The sequence below is a fragment of the Sturnus vulgaris genome, chromosome Z (genome assembly GCF_052056855.1).
Source record: "Sturnus vulgaris isolate bStuVul1 chromosome Z, bStuVul1.hap1, whole genome shotgun sequence".
In the NCBI taxonomy this organism is placed as follows: Eukaryota; Metazoa; Chordata; class Aves; order Passeriformes; family Sturnidae; genus Sturnus; species Sturnus vulgaris.
This window is the reverse complement of record NC_142283.1, coordinates 26,280,386-26,301,166: the sequence shown is the minus strand read 5'-3', so window position 1 is coordinate 26,301,166 and position 20,781 is coordinate 26,280,386. Positions and strand designations below refer to the sequence as shown.

The 20,781-nt window shown below is 35.6% G+C and overlaps 1 protein-coding gene across 1 annotated transcript; it reads left to right on the top strand.

The window, feature by feature from the left end:
- Window positions 1–752: 752 nt before the first annotated feature.
- Window positions 753–17,728, top strand: LOC148219753 (uncharacterized). The gene is made up of 13 exons (XM_088156000.1): window positions 753–762; window positions 5,562–5,648; window positions 7,577–7,681; window positions 8,598–8,719; window positions 10,670–10,750; window positions 12,246–12,368; window positions 12,993–13,085; window positions 14,552–14,612; window positions 15,107–15,255; window positions 15,708–15,911; window positions 16,254–16,420; window positions 16,875–17,026; window positions 17,664–17,728. The coding sequence occupies exons 1-13, from the start codon at window positions 753–755 to the stop codon at window positions 17,726–17,728; spliced, it is 1,419 nt and encodes a 472-aa protein (XP_088012126.1).
- The last annotated feature ends 3,053 nt before the right edge of the window (window positions 17,729–20,781 follow it).

Genomic DNA, 20,781 nt, shown 5'->3' with positions numbered 1-20,781 from the left:
AAATAGTATTTGCTTCTCCCTCTTTCTGCAGCTGTTTTGTTCATATTAATGTAGGAATACATCAGAAGTTCTGTGCCTGGAGTTATTTTAAGGGAACAGCATGTTTGACTAACAGTTCATAATAACCTGCTTGTCTCAGCTGGGGCCAGTCTCAGCATAATGGCATAGGCAGTGATGAAAGTGTGGGCTTGTTTTACTTTAATTAGCAGAGAAGGAAAGTGGCAACACACTTCCTTGAAAAAATTGTAAAAAGCAGGGAAAACTTTGTTCTAGTGTAGTAACAGCCTTATCTGGACTGATTTAATCACTCAGTTCATATGAAATTAGATTGGAAATTAGAATTTGAAATTAGATTTGTGTAGAATACAGCTTGGAACTCTATCAATGTAGCAAGAGAATCATGTTTCACATTCTTCCAGCTGAAACAAGTGTGAAGATTTATAAATTATTCTAATGAAACCCTTCTCATCTTGTGGGTATTTGTGCTTTCAGATATGTAGAATCAACCTGTATTTTTTTCATTTATAGTTAAGTTTCCTACTGCTTTGAATTTCATCTAGTAATGGCACAGATGTCAGTGAGAAGAAATCTGATCCGTGTCTATTTTACTTTCTGCAGGTATCTTGTTGCCTAGAGAGACTCTTGCATTTTTTGCAGGTTAAATATTTACGTACATAGTGTGGGAGGTTTTCAGAAAATACCAGAAGTTAACTCTCATCTCTCTGGAAACGCCAAGAAGCAGACGGATAACCATGGATGAAGGTAATTATTTAGGACTGAGTTTGTATTTAGCAGAAACAAGAAATGTTCATGTATGTTACATGATGACACACAGCTATTGAGAGTAGAAGGGTGGGGCCAGGCCACAATTCTATCAAATGTGTTGAGTGCAAAGAGTGACAAGGAGAACCATCTGTTTTTCAGGGAAAGAAAAGAACTCATGCATATGAAATACATACTAAAAGAGCTAAGTCCTTTACAGAGCAGGAAGATAAGCACAAATGAATAAGAATGGTTTTAAACACAACTAATTATTTTTCAAAAGCCATCTTGCTAACCTAGGAAATATGAACGCTAGGGATAATTTGGAAAATTGTGTGTGTGTCTTCATAAACATTTAGAAAAATGTGATAAATTAAGGTCTAAGTAAAGTCTCTGCAGGTTTTACAAATAATTTCTGATTTTTTGGAAATATAGGCCTGACTTTTCACAGTTCAACTACTTATTGAGTGTTTCAGGCATGATACTCGTCATTTCAGGAAATGCAATCTTAGAAGATGAGAAGAAAGATTGTACAGGGGAATCATCAAAGGGCTGATGACTGTGGCTTCTGGTGAAAGTCTGAAAAGTGGAATGATGGTCTAATAATGTAAGAATCTTTAGTTATTTCTCAGAAGACTGAGTTCACAAATCTTCAAAAATCGTGAATTTGATTGTAAGACAGGAAGCAATGAACTTCAGGAAAGGGAGTTTCAATTGGATTTTAAACATAAACCATTTTGCCTAATAAGTGACTATAAGTGGGTTAAATAAATACTTTTTTCTTTTTTACCTTTTTTTAATTTAGGAATTTTTTTTGCAAACTTAGGCCTTCTCTCAAAGTCTCACATCCCTGATGTTTATTTCTTCCCTGAAATTTTAACTCCTTTTTGCTGAAAAAAGAAATTAACCTGCAAGGCAAATGAGTTTTGCCAGAGAATTCTGTCTCAAAGAGGAGATGATGATGTCACAACAAAAGAAAAAAAAATATTGCCAAAAATTGTGGGTTTCCTCCTAGATTTTCCACAGAGAAAACGTATCCTAATCATGACATCTTAAAATTGTCTTTAAATTGCACTTGTATTCTTAAAGTATTTTTTTGTTATGCAGATTACCTTCTACAAAATCTGTTATGACTGTTCAGGCTTCTTTTTTTTTTTTCTGATACAAACCCCAATATGGCCGTATTTGAGGTGCTGACAGGTTGGGTCTGAAAAATTAAAATATTCAGCATTCACAATCACTGATAGTTTGGGGCTTTTATTAAGTATGTGTTTAGGGTCAGGATAAGTGAAAGCAGAAGGCCAGATTTTACATTTGCTTTTCAAGGGTATGTAATTAAAAAATAAATGAGCAGTTATGCAAAGCCTGCAACGGAAACACAGGATGGTTTGTTTTGCCCCACCTTAGGGAGCAGGGTGCTGAAAAGCAGTATAGGGAACAATGAGGAAGATTTACAGCTTCTTCTATGCAACCTGCAGATTCTGTCCATAACAGTCTTCTCTTACCTAGTATTAGGCCCTCCCACACTTATTTGTAAAAGTTTTTCCTCAGATGTCAAACATAGTTCTCAAGCATTATGTTTAAAATTTAAATGTAATAGTAAGGATTAACATTGAATTGCCATGTCTGATTCAGAGATGAATAGCACCATTAGTGGGGTGCTGTGGTCTGCTTGAAGTCTTAGGCAGCTGATTAATGAATGAGCAGACTGGTGATACCACAGAACCTCAGGTCTAACCAACATAAAGGAACAATTCTGTCTAGCAACAGACACAAAGACACACATCTTTTTCCACGAAAATTTATATCTGCATTCTTGCATTTTTTCCAGCATCTCTGTGACTTATAGTATAAAATGCAGGCTTTTATTTCGATTTTCAAGACAAAAGATCAACAAAATATAGCAAGAAAATCTTTACTGTCAGTGGTAGCAAGCTGGAATATTAACTCTTGACATGGGGGTTTTGCTCCATATTGGCAACTTATCAGGTGATAGCTGCCATATATTCTCTTCTTCTTGCCAATATACAATATATATACACATATATATCCTGACCGACTGTTTAACCTTCACACCAGAACTGAAGAATAACGAGTTAAACATGTTTAATTGTCAGCTCTGTTGGGCAAGACAACTGGGCAAGGTTGTTGCTTGAGGCAGTGTAACCTGAGAATGTTAGAGATAAAAATGTGGTTTGACGAGATGGAGTAAAAAGAAAATGTTTGCATAATACTTTTCCATCTGGAAACGAACTGAGTTGTAGCTTGTAAAAATGCAAACAAGCCTTTACTTGTAATACACTGTCCAAGTTCATTGCTAAATCACTTTCAGGGAATGAGATGGAGTTATAAAAAATCTTGGTATGAATCTTCATACCAGCTCATCCCAATGTGATGTAATACCAATGAGAAAGGAGTAGACTTCAGAAACAATCCAGGCAGTTGGCAAATAGGAGGGGAAGCCACTATTCCATGAACAAACAAGAGGTGAGGGTTCAAAAGGCCCTTTTCCAACCACTCAGGTATAGTGAATATTGCAACTACTTTGCTGTGTTCCTGCTTCTCTGAATGATCAGAGATCAGCAGGGAAAAAAATGGCAAGTTCCACCTTTTTGTAAGCCACAAAGGGGAACAATATGGTCTTGCTTGTCAGGACATTGGGAGAACAGTTACTCACTACCCACGTAAAGTTTCATGCTCCGTTTTCCACATGATGAAGGAGGAAGCACTCTTTATATCTCTCTGCCCAAGTCCAGAAGCGTGGCCTTCTCTTCCACTCTGGCTGTTCTAATGAACCACACTTTAAGGACACTCCCACCACTCCCACCAGTCCTCTCTCACGCTGCTGTTCTTTGTTTTGCAGCAGAGCACAGAGGGTGGGACAGGCTCTGTTCAGTCTGCTGATGTTATTATAAGAGAGCCTAGTGCATGCACTTGCACTATGGGTAATGTTGAATAGCAGAGAGTCTGTGCTTTAATAGAAAGTGCTGTAACAAGAAGCCAAGAAGAAACTTGCTCTACGACAGCCTCTCTACACAAAGTTATTAAAAGAGAGGTTGTTTTATGTTATGAGAGAGTGGTGTGTGATTTTGGAGAGTCTTGGTGCAGGCACTGAACTGGAGATTACCATTCCTAAACCACAATGCTATCCAAAGGGTTATCCCATGCCATATGATATTGTGCAATTTTTCTGCAATAAAAGTTTAGAGTTAAGAGAAGAAAGAAAGAATTTTTTGAGTTATGGAATTTGTCTTTTAAGTAATGGAGCTCTGTTTTCCTGTAGATGACTAAACATTGACTTGCCAGTGGGAGGTGGTGAATTAATTCTTTATTGTGTTTTGTTTGCATGTAGCTCTTTGCTTTGCCTATTTAAACTTTCTTTGACTCAACCCATGATTTTTGTTGTTTTTATCATTCTGATTCACTCACCCATCACTGTGGGGGAGTGAGGAAGCAGTTGCATGGGCCTGAGCTGCTAGACAGGCTTAAACCACAGCAGAAGCTGGTATCAATCTAGCAACATATTCTTGTGCTGCTTCTTTAGGTAGTGCTACTTACTAAATTCATCAAGAAACCATTAAAAAAATCAAACTGTGGTGATAGTAGGAGGGAAGGATTAGTTAAACCAGATTCATCTTTGTTATACTGCATTTCTGAGCTGCATTTCTCAATCTGTCATATTCTGACATTCTGCTAGCTTCATTAGCTATTCATAGAGCTTCAACTGGTCCATGGTCAATTCAAGAATAACTTTGCTATTATCATAATTCTTTATGACCACTTTTAAATATAATTTTCTGGCCTTTTCACTGGGCACAAGCCAAGTTTTAAAGGCTTTAGCACTTCTTATGTGACGTTGACAGGTAGTGAGCAAGTCCCAAAGCTGACACCCCTAACCAGACATGCAGTGACATGAGTTCAGTTGCTGAACCTACATTTTTATTCCTGTGAATGTGCACTAATTGCTTCCCAAAAAGCCTGTCATTTGTATTTCATGTTCTGAATCAAGTATCATTTTCTTCCTGGTTTTTCCGTAAACCTCGAAGAGCTAGAAAAGCAACGTGTTTCTCTATGGAACTTATGAGGTTGGCAAGGTATTAAAAAAAAAAAAAAAAAAAAGAAAGAAGAAGAAGAAAAAGTCTTTTTGCTTGTAAATATCTTTGGTTTCTTTAAAATTCTTCAAGGAAATCTTTTTCTGGGGAAACAGAAATTGATCATAAAAAGAGATCAAATATCTTAGAGATATCCAAGGTCTAAAGCTGGCCAAGAGTTATGCATTGAGGAGTGTGTTTGAGATGTGCTTTTGGATGGAAGCTGCATGAGACTTGACAGGTTTTATTCAGGATAGATTGTGAATTCTGACTACTTTATTTCATGGACCTTGATGTGTTTTACTAATTCAGCTAAATCTGACAGTCAAACCAAGACTAAATCACCAAATAATGATAGATTTCAAAAAAGACAGAAAGGAAAGACCCAAACTAAAGGTTTGCTCTGATCAGTTTCTAAGAAAGTCACCCAGGGTTAATTCAACTGCTGACAGTTTGCGGTATTTTCATCTTAAATCCATTTTGGTGTGATATTGCAGATCTGGTCTTGTTTCACAAAATTTGTTTTTAAGACTTCCAACAGAATGCCTTGTCCTAGCATTTTGTTAAAAATAAAAAACATTGCTTGTTTTTCAGAAGCCTGGGTGCAAAATGTTGACCTTTCAGGCTGGCAAGTCCCCAAAGATTCAGTACAAATTGATCCTGAAACTAAACCACAGACCACCACGCAGTCCACTGTTCTTCTACCAGGCAGCGTGATTGATGATTCAGAGGATGTACAGGAACATCCCTCGTGTGTGATTGAAAGTGTTGTGGTGGAAGACACACCTGAGGAGGGTGAGTAGTAGCAGTAGTAGTGCCTCAGATGTTCAGAATGAGGTAATTTGCTGCTTTCCACAAAAGGTAGTGGTAGCATCTGTATTGTAGAGTCACAGAAGCAGAACTGCATAAACATTATAATCCACATTGTCCATCAATGCTGATATACCTTGAACATGGATAAAAGTCAGTATGGAGTAAGTGGAAGGGTTCCTGTCGTGATTCAGTTTATAGCTTTATGGACATGATCTTCAAGCTCCTCATGTACAACAGATGCATAGTGGCTTTGTGCCTGTTAAAACTCAGAACAGGACTAGATTTTTTACATGGCTACACCTGTAACTTCTAAAACAAAATGTGCAATCTCTCTCAAAACTGTCAAAAAGTACAGTTGTAGTTATTCAGAAATAGTAATGTGGCTGCCTAGACTCTGCTGGATGCTTTCATTGTAGCTGTAATCTGAGAAAGGAGAGACCTTTGGTTTGAGGAGTCTTACATTCTAAAAGAATTAAACTGTAAGGAACTGTATCCAGAGTGCCCTTTGAGAGCAGTCTGATTGGAGGCATTGGAAAGAAATGGAAAAAACTGTTACAGACATCTCATCCCTGCCACACCACAGAGTTCTCTGTGAGTAAACTCACACAAGTGGTGTGAAAAACGATGTTCAGTGGGTTTGAGAGTGACATGCTCTGTGAAATGCTAAGTTACACAGAAGACATATAGACTGATTTTAGCATTCGTTAATTAATCAGTTGGAGTTTCAAATATTTTTCCTCCCAAAGATCTGTCTAGATTGACGACAAACTTTGCAGTTACATGATATAGTAATGTGTTTTTTAATTTAGAAATTAAATCAGATGTCTGATTAATCTTTATTCTAAGGAAAATATAGACCCTATGCTCTTGGCCTGCAAGCATTGATGCATACGGGGCTAATTTTGTCTGAAGTAGGATTATGTGAAGGGCTGCTAAGAGTCTCCAAGATGGCAGAAAGAAAACAAAATGTGAATGACATTATTCACAGAACAAAGGCTGATATTTTTATATATGTAATATACAGTGATGAAAATAATTAATTCAGAAAAAAAATAGCTTAAGACAAGGGTACTCTTTTCAACATGTATTTTATGTATTTTATAAATGACCAAAATTGAATCTTAAAAAATAAGTATTTTATGGCTGTACCTGAACAGTATCTGATGATCCATCTAGTAGCTGGACAGACTGTATTTTAGAATGGTGCATCCACTTACAATACAGCTAGTAAAAGTAACATGCAGAGACAAATATTTTTTAGTATAAAATTATTGCAGCATGTAACTGAATGAGAATTGTGTTAGGAACTCAGGAAAGGCATGCATTTAAATTTCCAAAGTGCACAAAATTTCTTAATTTCTGGTAATTGTTTTGACCAATTCAAAGAGTGGGAAGACTTCTTTCGGACACTGTTTTCTCTTTCACATCAGAGCACTTGAAGGTGTTTTGGCTTGGTGGTCTCTCAGCAGGAGTGTTGCATGTGTCCAGAGCTCTCATAAATAAACCTGAGTCAGACACACCTCATGTAATTATCTGATACAGCCACACGTCTTAACACGTACACACACATACACACTCACATTTTGCAAAGTATTGGGCAAAATCCAGTTTATTTTTTTAATTTTTCAAAATAACATTTTGAAAACATTCTTACAGAAGATGAGAAAGAAGTCCAGAATATAGCCTTTGCATTCAATATCTCTATTTTCAGGTTCAAGTGAAACCATTCAAGTCTCACACAAGCCCTCACATATCCTTCTTATGCTTGTAGTTTTCTCAATTACTTCCCAGTCTCTCACATTATGTATCCCTTTTAATTACTGAAAGCACTTTCTTTTTAGCCAAAGAGAATCAGAGAAAGAATGTCAAAGATTTTCACAATATTCTAGCACTTGAATTTTTGTTAACAGATGGAGCAGGAAACTCATGGTTGCACAAGCTTGGAATGAATATAAGCAAGTGGTCATTTCTGAATTCCTTGATTGGATGGAGTGCAGACAGAACTCAAGAAAAAGGTATATTTACAAAGCAAGTATTATTCTTGCTTTCTGGAACACATAATACCTTAAACAAAATGAGGAGGTTTATTTGTTTTTTCCCCTTTTAGGTGAGCTCTGATTGAATTAAGCTATGTTGATTGGATTTTCAAATAAAATTCTTTAGATACAGACAAGTCACTATTCTAGGTAGTTACATCAGTATTTTTGACTTATACTCCTGTTAGTTAATAATGATACTGGGTTGAGAATTGTGACACTTAAATTAATTTTCCAATAGGAAGTCAGCTACTGTATTAAGCCAGAGCTATCTAAAGGCGGGGGCAGGGTGGAGGGGAAAGTAAGTTTATGTTCCTATTCAGCAAAAAGGAAGATTAGAAAAAAATTAAAACATGCATCATACTATGATAAAAAAGTGTCTATCAAGTGACTTGTAAAGGTAGTTTCCCAGGATGTGTCATCTTAGTTGTGGCAAAAGCTAGTTTTATATGTTTCTGCATGGTTTTTTTTAACCTGGTTTTTAGTTTTTAGTTTTAATGACATAAATATAAATATAAATATAAATATAAATATAAATATAAATATAAATATAAATATAAATATAAATATAAATATAAATATAAATATAAATATAAATATAAATATAAAAATATAAATATAAATATATATAAGGAAGTAATGAATTTCAGAGTATTCAGGAACAAATAATTGTCAATTGTAAGTTTGTATGATGGTGTCTAGAGATAAAAGCTGACAAGTCTGAGTTGTTGCATTTCTTCTCCCAGAAGCCTATTTTGTTATTAGAAGAAAAAAAAAAAAGAAAAAGAAAAAAAGATAGTGTGTACCTCTAGTAAAAATATAAAGTGTAATATATATATGTGAAGTTGCAGTGCATTTTAGTTTGGTTAGGTAAGTTTGGTTTTTTTTACACTAGATAAGTTTACCACATCTGGAGTTTGTTCTGCTGCTCATCACAAAGCAACTGAGTTGGAGGAATGTACAACCAAAGAAGTGCCATACATTCCATACAGTTTAGCTACGTTGCATATCATCAAGGTAAAAAAACCTAAAACAAACATCCCGTTCCCTCAAAGAAAGTCCTCAATGATTGAATAGTTTACAATATTTTAAAAATTGACAGTTTAATCAAGCATCTCTTTTCTTAGGACAAACTGGATTCATTGCCATGAACTCATTTCGCACGATCCTTTTGCCGAGTAGGTTGGTTTTTTGATTTGCATTTTGAAGCCTGCAGTTAAATCTTGAATATTGATATAAAAATGTGAACATTAATATTGAAGTGCCATCTTAACTTAGATCAGATTGTAAATTGCTTAAATGCCTTTCCTAGGTAGGTATCTAAAAACTTCCTTGTAACTGTGTTTGGAGGAAACCCCTGCCTTCTTATATATATTTTTCGTCGTTATTCTTGATTGCTGAAAGTGGTATGTGGCTGGAAGAGTGAGGGGTTTTTTTCCTATTGCAATATTTTTGGTATCAGAAACTATAATAACTTCTGATTTTGTATTTAGCCGTATTTAAGTTATGGAATATCATATGTGTGCATTTGTCTGTATATAAAATAAATACAAATGCACATATATCCTGGTTTGCTGTCCTTGCTTTATTTATTCCACTAAATATGGTCTTGCATTCTTGGTCTTTTAGTATGATTCAAAAAAGTTCAGTGGTGATTTCTTTTGTACAGGCTACATACAGACTGCTGAGCTAACTGTAAGACACAGGTTAAATACCTGAAGCAAATTACTAAAATTACTCAGACCTCTGTGTGTGTGTGATGAGATCTGGAGCCCATCTGGAGCTTTTCAATCTGCTCCTCAAAGAGGTTTTTCTTGTATCTTAAACTTTTGATTGTGTGTCTATAAAATTCCTCTACTTCCACAGTAGTTTTTGTGGATGAGGGGTAAATAGGAGAGTATATTTCAAGACTGCATTGCTGCTTGGTTACTTTTATGTTATTTGAACTGTGACAGTGTTAGATGGTAGAGATTCCTCACTCCCAAGTCAACTGCATGTAAATATTCATAATTTAATCTGTCAGCCTAGATCCATGCTAACAGTCAAAATTATTTTCAAATAATGCATCAGCCACAAAAAATAATCTGAGATTTTATCCTTTTTGTTTTAATTTGACTGAGCTGCTCACTGTCTGAAGAATCTGCATCATGTGAAGCTTAAATGAAGAACTAAAGCCAAGGAATTCTCTGGAATAGTTTTAGATTTTTATAACTAACATATGATCATGTTCATTACTGCTGTAATTGAGAAATATCTGTTAGCCTCATTCACGTGTCAGTGCAATTTGACATTGCACCTACCAGGCAAGTACGTCAAAAAAAGGTGGACAGCAGAAGCTAGGATGGGAGCTGGTGGAATTTTCCTTTAGTGACTATTATGATTTGAATTAAAAACAAAATTAATTAACTAGATTCACTGAGGAACCTGATGCAATTTAAAGCTTAAATGATTCACTTTCATACAGGGAAATGCTCAATTTGTCCATCCTTGATGTACACATCTGTTTTTATTAGTCATTTAAATGCCAGTGTACCATAAAATTATATTAATTTTGTAGGATTTCAAATTATTTTAATGAAATACAAAATAAAACAGAGTGTATTCTGTAACCACTTTGTTTTTCTAACTCTTTAATGCAAAAATGCAATCTTCCCCACTGCTTCCCTTTTTTCCCCAGTTACAGGCCTCATAATGCTACTATACCTTTTCAAGAACTTTGGAATTATTATAATGACTATGTCTTCCATTTTCTATTTAGATCACAACATTTAAAAGGAGGTGCAATGTTAGGAACAAAAGAGAAATTCCATTTCATGTCATTCACAGACCTTCATTCAGTAGTATAACATATTTTCTGTTATTGAAGCCTGAAAATTTTGGCCTGGAGTTCTACTGACTCTTTAGCTTTGGTTCATTACAGCTGGAGTTGCTAGGCTCTGAGTTTATAATTTCCTCCTTCCTCTACAGATTGCAAAAGACATGCAGCAAATGAAAAACAGACACCTGAAGATAATCAGAAAACTGGATGACATAAGGAAAGAAAAGCAGGTAATTATCCTGGAGCATTAGGACTGTTGACCATTAATCAAAGTGATACAGAGAGATAAAATCTACCTCATTCACAATTACATCTCCATTCATGTACCATTCTTAGTGTCTGTAAATAATGTCAGTGTATCTTGAAGTGCATTTTATCTTACAACTTTGTGAAGTCTGGTTTTACTTTTTGTCTGGCACAATGGCAGAGATTTTTCTATAATTTATTTGTTACTAAAATTTTCTCTTAACACCTTCACGTCATGAGTTGACACCGCGGTTTCAACATTTGCATTTCTGTAGGCTGTACCTCCCAAGAATACTGCATTGTTAAGGCCTGTGACAGGCTGTATTGTCTTTATGGCTTTTTTCCCTATAGGTATTTTTCTACTTTTTACTTAGCTTGGCTTTAGCCTTGCAATATTTTGTCAATGTAGTTTACGGCATAGCAGAATCTCTTCACCTGTAAACTCTTCCAAGGTGACAATGAGGATCCAGAGGTGCCGTTCCTGTGACCAAAACTCCACAATACCTGTCTTTCCTCAGTGGAAACATTTCTGCAATCTCTTAGTCAATAATTCCCCCAAAAAGATGGAATGACCTACATCATCTTTCGCTACTCTGTTCTGGGATCTTTTCTTGCAGTTACAACTTCTTGTTTCTGTTTATTTGTCACATCAGTCTCCTTTTCTGATCCAGAGTAAGTCAGGCACTCAGTTCCTATGAAGAGGAATGCTTTCCACAAAATTAAAGTTTACTCTGGGCACACAGAAAGAGGAGATTCATAAATTCCTCTAAAGCCACCAAGGGGAAGTGAACAAACTCTTCTGGCTGTCAAGTGAAATCTAGAGAATTTCCTGTATGTCGTGCACAAAGGCTAGATACCCTTTGGTGCAGAACAAGATTTCATTGTTCTCAGGCTGTCACATCTGCACAAGCATTTTACTACCAGTGTAAATCTATTTCTGAACTTTGGTAGGGATGTAATCCAGACACAGTCACATCTTACACTTTCAACTGGCTACAGATCACTAAGAGAAGAGAAAGAGAAGCGGGAAGGGCACAGATGCATAGCAAGATGCAACAGCCTGCTGGGCAGTGATGCAAACACAGGGACTGTAATGATCTTACTTCACAGAATTGCTCTCATATTGCTTGCTGTGTGGATTTTTTTTATGGTACTTCCAAACGTTCCCTGACTGAGCTAAGTTTAATTTCGTTAAAGTTTCTTAGCTGTGCTTGGGTGAATTCATTCTGATCTGCTCTGAGAAAGGCCTTGGTTTTTATTTCTGTAGAAAAATACATAAAATATATGTTATTTTAGCAGTAAGTTTTGCTTGAAGTCTTCAATGAATGACAGTACAAACGTCCTGTGGTCAAAAGTAAATGTTTACAGACAATAAAAAACATTGAATAAAGAGAAACTGATGTGGAAACTGTTTCCTTTATCGTGAGTGACTTTCTCTTCTCATTCACTCTATTTTCTCAATAATATTTTGTTATGAAGGAGGAGACTATAACTACTATAAAGAAATATTACAGTGAGAAAATGAGGTGTGTGAAATCCCAGTTAGAAGCTTACCAAGAGCTGATGAACAAGAGCAACATAGACTTACAAGATACAGTTAAGGTAAATAAACAAGTATTTCTGTTTTACACGGGTATAAGCATGGCAGGTACTTAGAGAGGTAAGGTTTCAAGAACAGGCCTTATAATTAATGCTCTCTTCTTATGGACAGATATCTAAATGAAGACATGCAGTTTGTAAAATTTTATTTTGAAAAGGCTGTGGTTTTCTCCTGGAGATGAATAAAGCTTTGCACAATATACTTCCAAAGCAGTTTTCAAAGCCTGGCCTAGCTGTGCTATGTACTTGGAAATAGCTTTGCTATTTTCATGTAAACAACATGTGAGTGATATTCCTAGAATATATAGGATGTGTGCAGCTTATTTGGTGATGAATAGACATTAAGGTTTATCCTGTTCCTCCTTCTGTTCTGCTACTGAAAAAAGGTTCAGATTCCTCAAGCATTTAGAAGAGGTCTTTAGAAACAGACTAGCTCTGGCCACAGATGGTCATTGCTAAATGAAGAATTTTAATTTTTTTAAGGTCCACAGGCCTTCACAGCCTGTGATGTTGATGATGAAAATGTTATGCATTTTCAAGGCGTGAAACAGAAAAACTCAAACTGGATGTCTTTCTGAACATAATGTTGCAATTGTCATCCCTTTTGCCTTATTTTACTGCCTTCAGAACCTGAGAGAAAGGAACAGACAACTGATTCAGGAGAAGGAAGACATTCTTTACCAAATGAAACAAAGAACAGAGAACTGGAGAGAAGAAAAGGTAAAGAAACAGTTTATGGGGTTTTTTTGGAGTCAGATGGTGTTCTTGTTACTGTTTCCAGTGTGTGCTGTTTGCCTGTATGCCCACATTTAAATATGTACATCTAAATTGGTGAAGATTAAACTACTATGCACTTGCCTTCCTTTTATTCAGAGAAAAATGTAGGTTTTCACCCTTTAAACAGCAATGAAGATGACATAGCTGTTTTGTCTTACTACATTTGTACTTCCACTAAAAATTATTAGATGGTCATTTCTCTTCCATTCCACATTTTATGTATTTCTTTGAAGAATTTTAAAATTACAAAAGCCTGTCATTGTGTAAGTTATTGCAGTATTGCATTTCATCTGGCTGACACAACAGCAAAACTACCTTATTTGGTAGTTCCCAGAAAAAACTGCCTAAAGTTTCTGAGGCTTTCAAAATTTGTCTGTGGTAATGACACTCTAATTTATTAACAGCATAGGTGTAAAAAATGAAATTTTGGGGGGGTTTTAATACATAGAATTGATAAACATGGCCTGATGTTTGCCATTTTCTGTTCTGTTCCATATGTGCAATTCTTCCTTTAAGTTTGCAACACTTCGTTGTTACAGCCAGATTTCATTGCAGTTCTCCAAGACACGAGTTCAGGAAGATCTTACCCAACCCTGTGCTGGGGAGTGGTGGGGGAGGAAGATGGTCTGGGGACGGGGTCTGTGAGGCAAATTCTTTTTCAATTCGTGAAACTGAATGCAGATTTCTGTATGATTTCTGGGTGAAGATCTCAGGCAGGTTTTTTAGTTTCTCTTTTCAAGTGTCCTGGCACCACCTTCTGTCTAAGTTCTGCATGGCACCAGTATTTAAAATGAGGGGTTTCACTTTTCAAATACATTGAACCTTGCCCCTCACTATAATATTCTAAGCCTAATTGATTAACTTCAAAAAAATCTCCTTGGAGTTTACATATCTTTTGACCTAATTATTATATATAGAGGAAATGTAGCAAAAGTATTATAATGAAGAGTTAAAATGATGAGGATACTATGTTCTAAGGCTTGTGGGAAGAAGGAATATTTTCTTTTAGTCAGGTACTGCTGGTAAGATTTGGCATGCACAAACTTTTCTGCAGGGTTGCCTTAGGAATCCTTCCAAAAGATTTTGTTATTCAACTGTTTCAGGAGAATTAATCATTTTGTCTCTGTTATCATTTCAGTAGTGTGGACAAATGCTTAAGAAAGTATAAGCGTAGGAACCTTTGACTCAGGCTCTGATGAAAACACTGGTCCCTGAGCAGTCTCTGGTTTATTTCTGTATTTTCTTTTCCAGTGACATCTAATTACTGTTTAATAGCCTGTTTGGGTAGGTTGTACGCATAATTAGCAACAAGATTATTTCCATATTATTGATTATTCTCCCCAAGGGAATATAATGAAGAATGGTAGACTATTGATTTCCTGCTATTCTTCTTTTTTTTTGTCTTGCAGATCTTGATTCTAGAAAATCTGTGTAAAAAGATAGATTACCTTTATACACAGCATATACTGAGTGAGTGTTTCAGATGCAGAGTTTCTTGGTCTGTGTCTGTTTCTTCCCTGTTTTGTTTTTTTGTTTACACTGAGCTGTATACCTCTGGAAGTCAATAGAAGAATTTCCTTTTCAGTACTGAGTGCTCAAATGGAGTAATAAAAGAATGTTGATGCTACAAATATTGCTTGTAATGACTCCAAACTCCTTAGCACAACTTGCTTTTTTACAGTGATAAAAACTAACTAATTTCTCAGTAGGTTTATTACAACACTTGTAGCCTTTCCTATGAAATATAAAGCAAAACAAAGCATGAATCCTTAATAATTATTTGAGTTTAAAAAACCTAAAATTAATTATTGATAAAAAGGAAATATTGATTATTAAAAATTATTGCTTTGTGAGAATTTCTTGATTTCTAGAGGAAGATAATTTCACAGAAACAGTATTGTTGGAACTGCAGACTAAAAATGCTGAAGTTATTCTTACCTGATTTTCTATTGTTCTCAATTCAGCTTTACAGGAACTACACAACATCAGTTTACATGTGGAAAGATTGCGAGACCTCATGAATTTCCAGATAAAAATTCTTCAGCAAAAGACTGAAAAGGCAGAGGAAGAAAATTCAGATGTGTCAGAAGTTTTAGTGTTAAAAACAGAACAAGTGAGCACAAAAATGGAAATGTAACTGGTTGTTTATGGAATTATTGCAGGTATTTCAAAGGCAATCAGGCCGATTCTAGCTGAAAATCAACATAACTGATCATAATTAAGCTGTGCAAACATATACATGGCTTGAAATTATATGTTTATGATGAATGATTTAAACATCACAATAATGAAAGAAACTCACTTGTTCAGGAATCGCCAATAGTGTGTTGTGGCTGTCATCATATATTTGATAGTAGAAACTTTGCTACAAAATTATATTTAGTACCCACCTCTTTGACTTGTAGAAACTATATTCTGAATGTTGGCAGCAAAGAAACCATCTTATTAAATATTTCATTTGCTTTTCTCCTTTTCTGCTCCATTAAAATCTTGGTAGTTTAGTGTGAAGGTAATCAAAACTGAGGCCTTGGCTTGGTGTATAAGAGTTATCTTTGTTGCCTCCAGGTAGCTAATGAAGAAGAGAAGACTGACTGGTCAGTGGAAAAGCAATATCTTTGGCAAGCACACAGCATCCTGCAAGAGATACAAGAATCTTTACAGAAACGAGAGAGGGAAGTCACTGAGCTCCTGCAAAGTGAAAGAAGATTTAACAAGGCAATGAAACCTCAAACGACAGTGCTAATGTTCCTGAAATCTCTTATCAAGATGGTAAGAATACATTTCTGCAAAGATGAAAGTTTATTTAATGGGTATCCTAAAAAGTTCATTAAAGAAAAAGAGTGTAGTTTATTAGTCTTAAAAATGGCAAAATGTTGTTTTGTATACAATAATTAGCAGGTAAGATTTTCAGAATAACACACAGAATTAATGACCAACTTGAACATTCATTAGTTAGTATTATTTTTAATAATGTTTAATGATTTTAATAGTTGGCATTATTTTTAAAGATAAATTAATGAAGCATGAGAATGGTATAATGTAAAAAACATGTTTTTCTAGCCTTTCAGTTATGTGAACTGCATGAACTGCAATTTTTTTTGTCCGTGCTAGGTTCACACCATATATTGTGATGTCCCAGCAGCACAACAATGCATCCATCAGTTTATCAGGAAGAATGAAGATGAAAGAGCTGATCTGGAAGAAGTTTTTAATAATGCCCAGGCTGACATTATGTCCTATGAAATATTTTGTGGAAATGAACTCATGGATGACACAAGGTATATTGAATAGTTAATAAAACAAAGATAGAAATAGCATAGAAAAATAACGAGCTCTTTTGACAGAGAGAAAATATATTTTGAAGAATGCTGTTATAGTTTTCATGTCTATTTATGGGGGGAAGTATTAAAGTAGGGTCTACATCTGTATTATGAAAGAAATCAATAACTTAGATACAATACCTTGTATAAAAAAGCAGAAAAACATTTCAATTTAATTGGCCTGTGCAAGTTTTATCCATGGTATTATAAAATATGCTGAAATAAGCTTATTTGGCAGCCCTGTGCTACAACATAGTGTTCTCTCCCTACTTTTTCTACAGGAAGTTCCTTATTAGCTTCTTTACAAATTAACTTCCTTACAAGTAACTTCAACTTTTTCTTTCTTTTTCTTTCTTTTTCTTTCTTTTTTTCTTTTTTTTTTTTTCTGTATTTTTCTTCTTTTAAATAATAGGACACACCTCCCAGCGAAGCTTTTCCGGAATATTGGGAATGCAAAGTCTAATTTGGAATATGTTGAAACAGAAAAAAGTGTGTTTGATTGTATCCAGACAGGAGAAATCCCCAGCTGGATTAAAAGGGATTGTCTTTATGTAGCCTGGTCAGGTGAGAAATCTTATTGTCAAATAACAGAAGCTTAACTATCCTCAGCCAAGATACTTTTGAATACATAAAACAACAGTAGAGCAGTAAAAACCATGTTATTAACATGCCTTAAGGGTTCCCATGATACATCTTCCATTTTGGGCATTTTAGTGAACTACTATATGAATTATAATAGTGGGTCATGGCTTGTAAGCACAGGGCTTCTAAATTTATACTCCACCGTGCATCTTTTCTTTGGTATCTTTCTTATTTTGAAAATAGATGTCTTTTTATATTGTGTTTAAACATCTCAATGCATGTTCTAGGTAACATCAATCTCCTCAGATTTGGCAGGCATACACTGAATGAAGTAACAAATGTGGAATTCACAAGGCAGTAACCCCCTTTCAAGAAAACTTAAAAATATCTATGGCATGAATTTAACACACTATGCTCTTCTAGTGGCACTAGCAGAAAATCCTTCTTCAAATATTTGATTTGCTTTTTCTATGATTCTGCAACACCAAGCCCGATCTTGGTAATTTGGGGAAAGGAAGGTGAAGGTGTTCTATTTGAAAAAGTGATTATTTCTTATTCAGAAGATTTTCTGGGTCATATATTGATCCTGTGTAACAATATAATTATGGGAACTCTCCAGAAGACCTTGCAATTTGCTCTGAGGGGATAGAGTCACCATTCCAAGGAACTCATGCAGACGTTTAAAATGGAAATCAAGGTAACACATTGCAATGTATCACCCCATATGGTTTTTAATAAGTTATTAATAATGCACTCATTTTCCTAGCTATTCTTCAGAGATTTGAGATTTACTCTTTTTCCATGATGTCTAAACACATTTACATCCAAGAACGACATCATTTTGCTAACTAGTCAATTACAGGGTTACAGTTTTCTCTGTTTGAAAGGATTCCCATGTTTGATTTTGCACCTGTATATCTACTTTGTTGTTCATGTGCAAGTCTTTATGCATCGTGGTGGCCCTTGACATCTGTTACAAGTAAAATATATTGGAATCATAGAACTCTTTAGGTTGGAAAGACCCTTACTATCATTCAGTCCAACCATTAACCCAGCATAGTCAAGTTGATTATTAAACCATGTCCCTACGGGCCACATCTACATAGTTTTTTTAAACCCCTCCAGCTATGGTGACTCAACTACTTCCCTGGACAAGCTATTCCAATGCTTGGAAGCCCTCTACATGAAGAAATTTTCCCCAATATCCAATCTAAACCTCCCCTAGCTCAACTTGTGGCCATTTCTAATGGTCCTGTCATTTGTTTCCTGGGAGAAGATGTCCTTCTCCATCACACTCCCACCTCCTTTCATGTAGTTGTAGAGAGCAATAAGGTTCCCCCTGAGTCTCCTTTTCAGCAGGCTAAAAGCCCACCTTTGCCTCAGTCAATCCTCATAAGATTTGTGATCCAGGTCATTCACCAGCTTTGTTACTTTTCTCTGGACATGCTCCGGTTTCACAGATCTAATTATTTTGGATATATGGATTCCTTGCTTATTGGTATGTTACAAAAGAAGTATTGCCTCATGTGAATTTACGTGATAGTAAATAAGTGAAAATAATAACTCTTTGAATTGAGTTTTCTCACACTGGGCAAATGTCATCCACAAGTCCATGGGCCCTGACAGGATGCATCCTTGAGTGCTGAGAGAGCTGGTAGAAATCAGAGCGGGGCTGTTCACCATCATCCTTGAAAGGTCATAGAGCTGGGGAGAGCTGCCTGAGGACAGGAAGAAAGCAAATGTCACCCAGTTTTCAAAATGAGCAAGAAGGACTGCACAGAGAACTATCACTTCTATTCCTGGGAAGGCAATAGAGCTCCTCGTTCTGGAGGCCAACTCTATCCATACGGACAAGAGGTGATCAGGAGCAGTCAGGAACCATCTGGGCACAATCCTGTGCCATGTGACATCTCTGCTTGAGCAGGGAGGTTGGACCAGATGACCCATTGAGGTCCCTTCCAACCTGACTAATTCTGTGATTCTCTGCTGGAATTGACCCAACTATATAAATTTAAAAGCATCAAAAACCAGAGTGCTGTAATATTTTTACGATATTTCAGTTGTTGAATCTCAAAGTGAAGAGATTCAAAATTACATTAAATAATTTCTTTCCCTTACATAGGTAAGTAGGGTAAGATCATGATAAGATAACAACCATCATGTCAAGTTAATGTAGAGAAGTTCTTAATTGCTAAATAAAGAATTAAAAGTATATAAAAATTATATTTTTGCTAATTTTTAACTGTTTAATTGTTTGTTGCATATTTGTTTTTGTTTTGAATTTTTAGGTTTCCTGGATAATGAAGAAACACTAAGAGAGATACCAACACTGAAACAACCTCCCTATTTTAGAGAGGAGCACTGAAGAGAAAGCTTGACACAAAAAAGCACTTTCTGCAGTGTTTTTTGAGCTGACAAAAAATTGGAAGCATTCAATACATGTGGTTCACTAAATATCAGAACACTTATGCAGGCATTTATGTGCTTTGAAATTGTTATGCTTTTTAATGAATACTTTTAAGAAATCTACTAAAAAAAAAAAAAACAAAAAAGCTTAGCAATGACTGAAAGAGTCTGTGACTGAGCAAAGGGGTCTTTGAGTCAAACAGGTATAGTTCTATTGCAAGTGGATGGGGTGTGTATAAGCTTTTCCTGTCTAAAGTGGGGCATTTAACATGCCTTTGCAAGCAATAGCTGCAGAAAGGTGGCTCCTAAGGCTAACTTTCATCTGTAAAGCACAAGCCTCCAAAATTAACTTTCCTCTGCCCCATGTGTTTCAACATGTGTTTATGTGTTTCAACTTTTCACACTCTCTCCTTTTTTGTTTGTTTGTTTGGTTGGTTTTGTTTGTTTAAATAAAAGATGAAATTCAATAAATCATAGATAGGAGAAAAACTTTAAAAATATAAACTTCGAAATCATAGTTGTAATAAGGGAAAAATTAGCATGAAGATGATGGTTGTTGTTGTTGAAGAAAACAGATTGTGTCTAAGAAGTAATTGTTGAAGATGATAATGCTAAGTTCCTGGAAGTAAATGCACACTATAAATTTAAATACTAAATGTGCACTTTTAGAGCTGGGTTGAAGTTTTTTTTCTGTTAAGCATGCGTACCTGGAGCTGAGTGGTTCATTTGAACTGTTCATCTGCATCAAGTCCCATATCATAAACTGAAAAAAATTTGTATCTCAGCATTGATACATAATTCAAACAGTAACATCCACAAGCTTTCTTTTTTTTTACTGCATGTCTGTTCATAAAGGTGAATCTTCTAGGTTTGAATCGCCTATCGAGAAAGAACACTCTGTACAGATGAAACATCCCTATGACAGTGCTTTTGTGCAAACAAATTGATGTGTACTTATCACTGTCCTTGTGGGAACTGTCCTTCTGGGAACTGCAGTACTGGGAACACGATGTTTGTTTCTGAGTGCCATTACTGTAGTCGGGGCATTTTGCATTTTAATCTTAAGAGTACGTTGTGAGACTATCAGAAAGGAATGCAGGAGAAAAGGAACAAGGACATAGATGTCACTGAAATGTAGATGCATTATGGTGAAGAGGCTGTACAGAAAAACAGCTAGAGTGGATAGAGAGGTGATCTTGAGTGCTTTGCTGTGAACATACCACTCCAAGATGCAGCAACACTGATGATAAGTCCAGGCTTTAGACAGGACTGAACCAGTTCCAATCCACCACAGAGAGACAAAAAACCTAAATATTTATAAAAGCTATATA

Bases quoted from the DNA above. Each gene is read 5' to 3' on its own strand.
- LOC148219753 (XM_088156000.1), top strand. The intron at 10,751-12,245 runs GTAATTATCCTG...TTTGTTATGAAG, and splicing joins ACATAAGGAAAGAAAAGCAG to GAGGAGACTATAACTACTAT. The intron at 14,613-15,106 runs GTGAGTGTTTCA...TTCTCAATTCAG, and splicing joins TTATACACAGCATATACTGA to CTTTACAGGAACTACACAAC.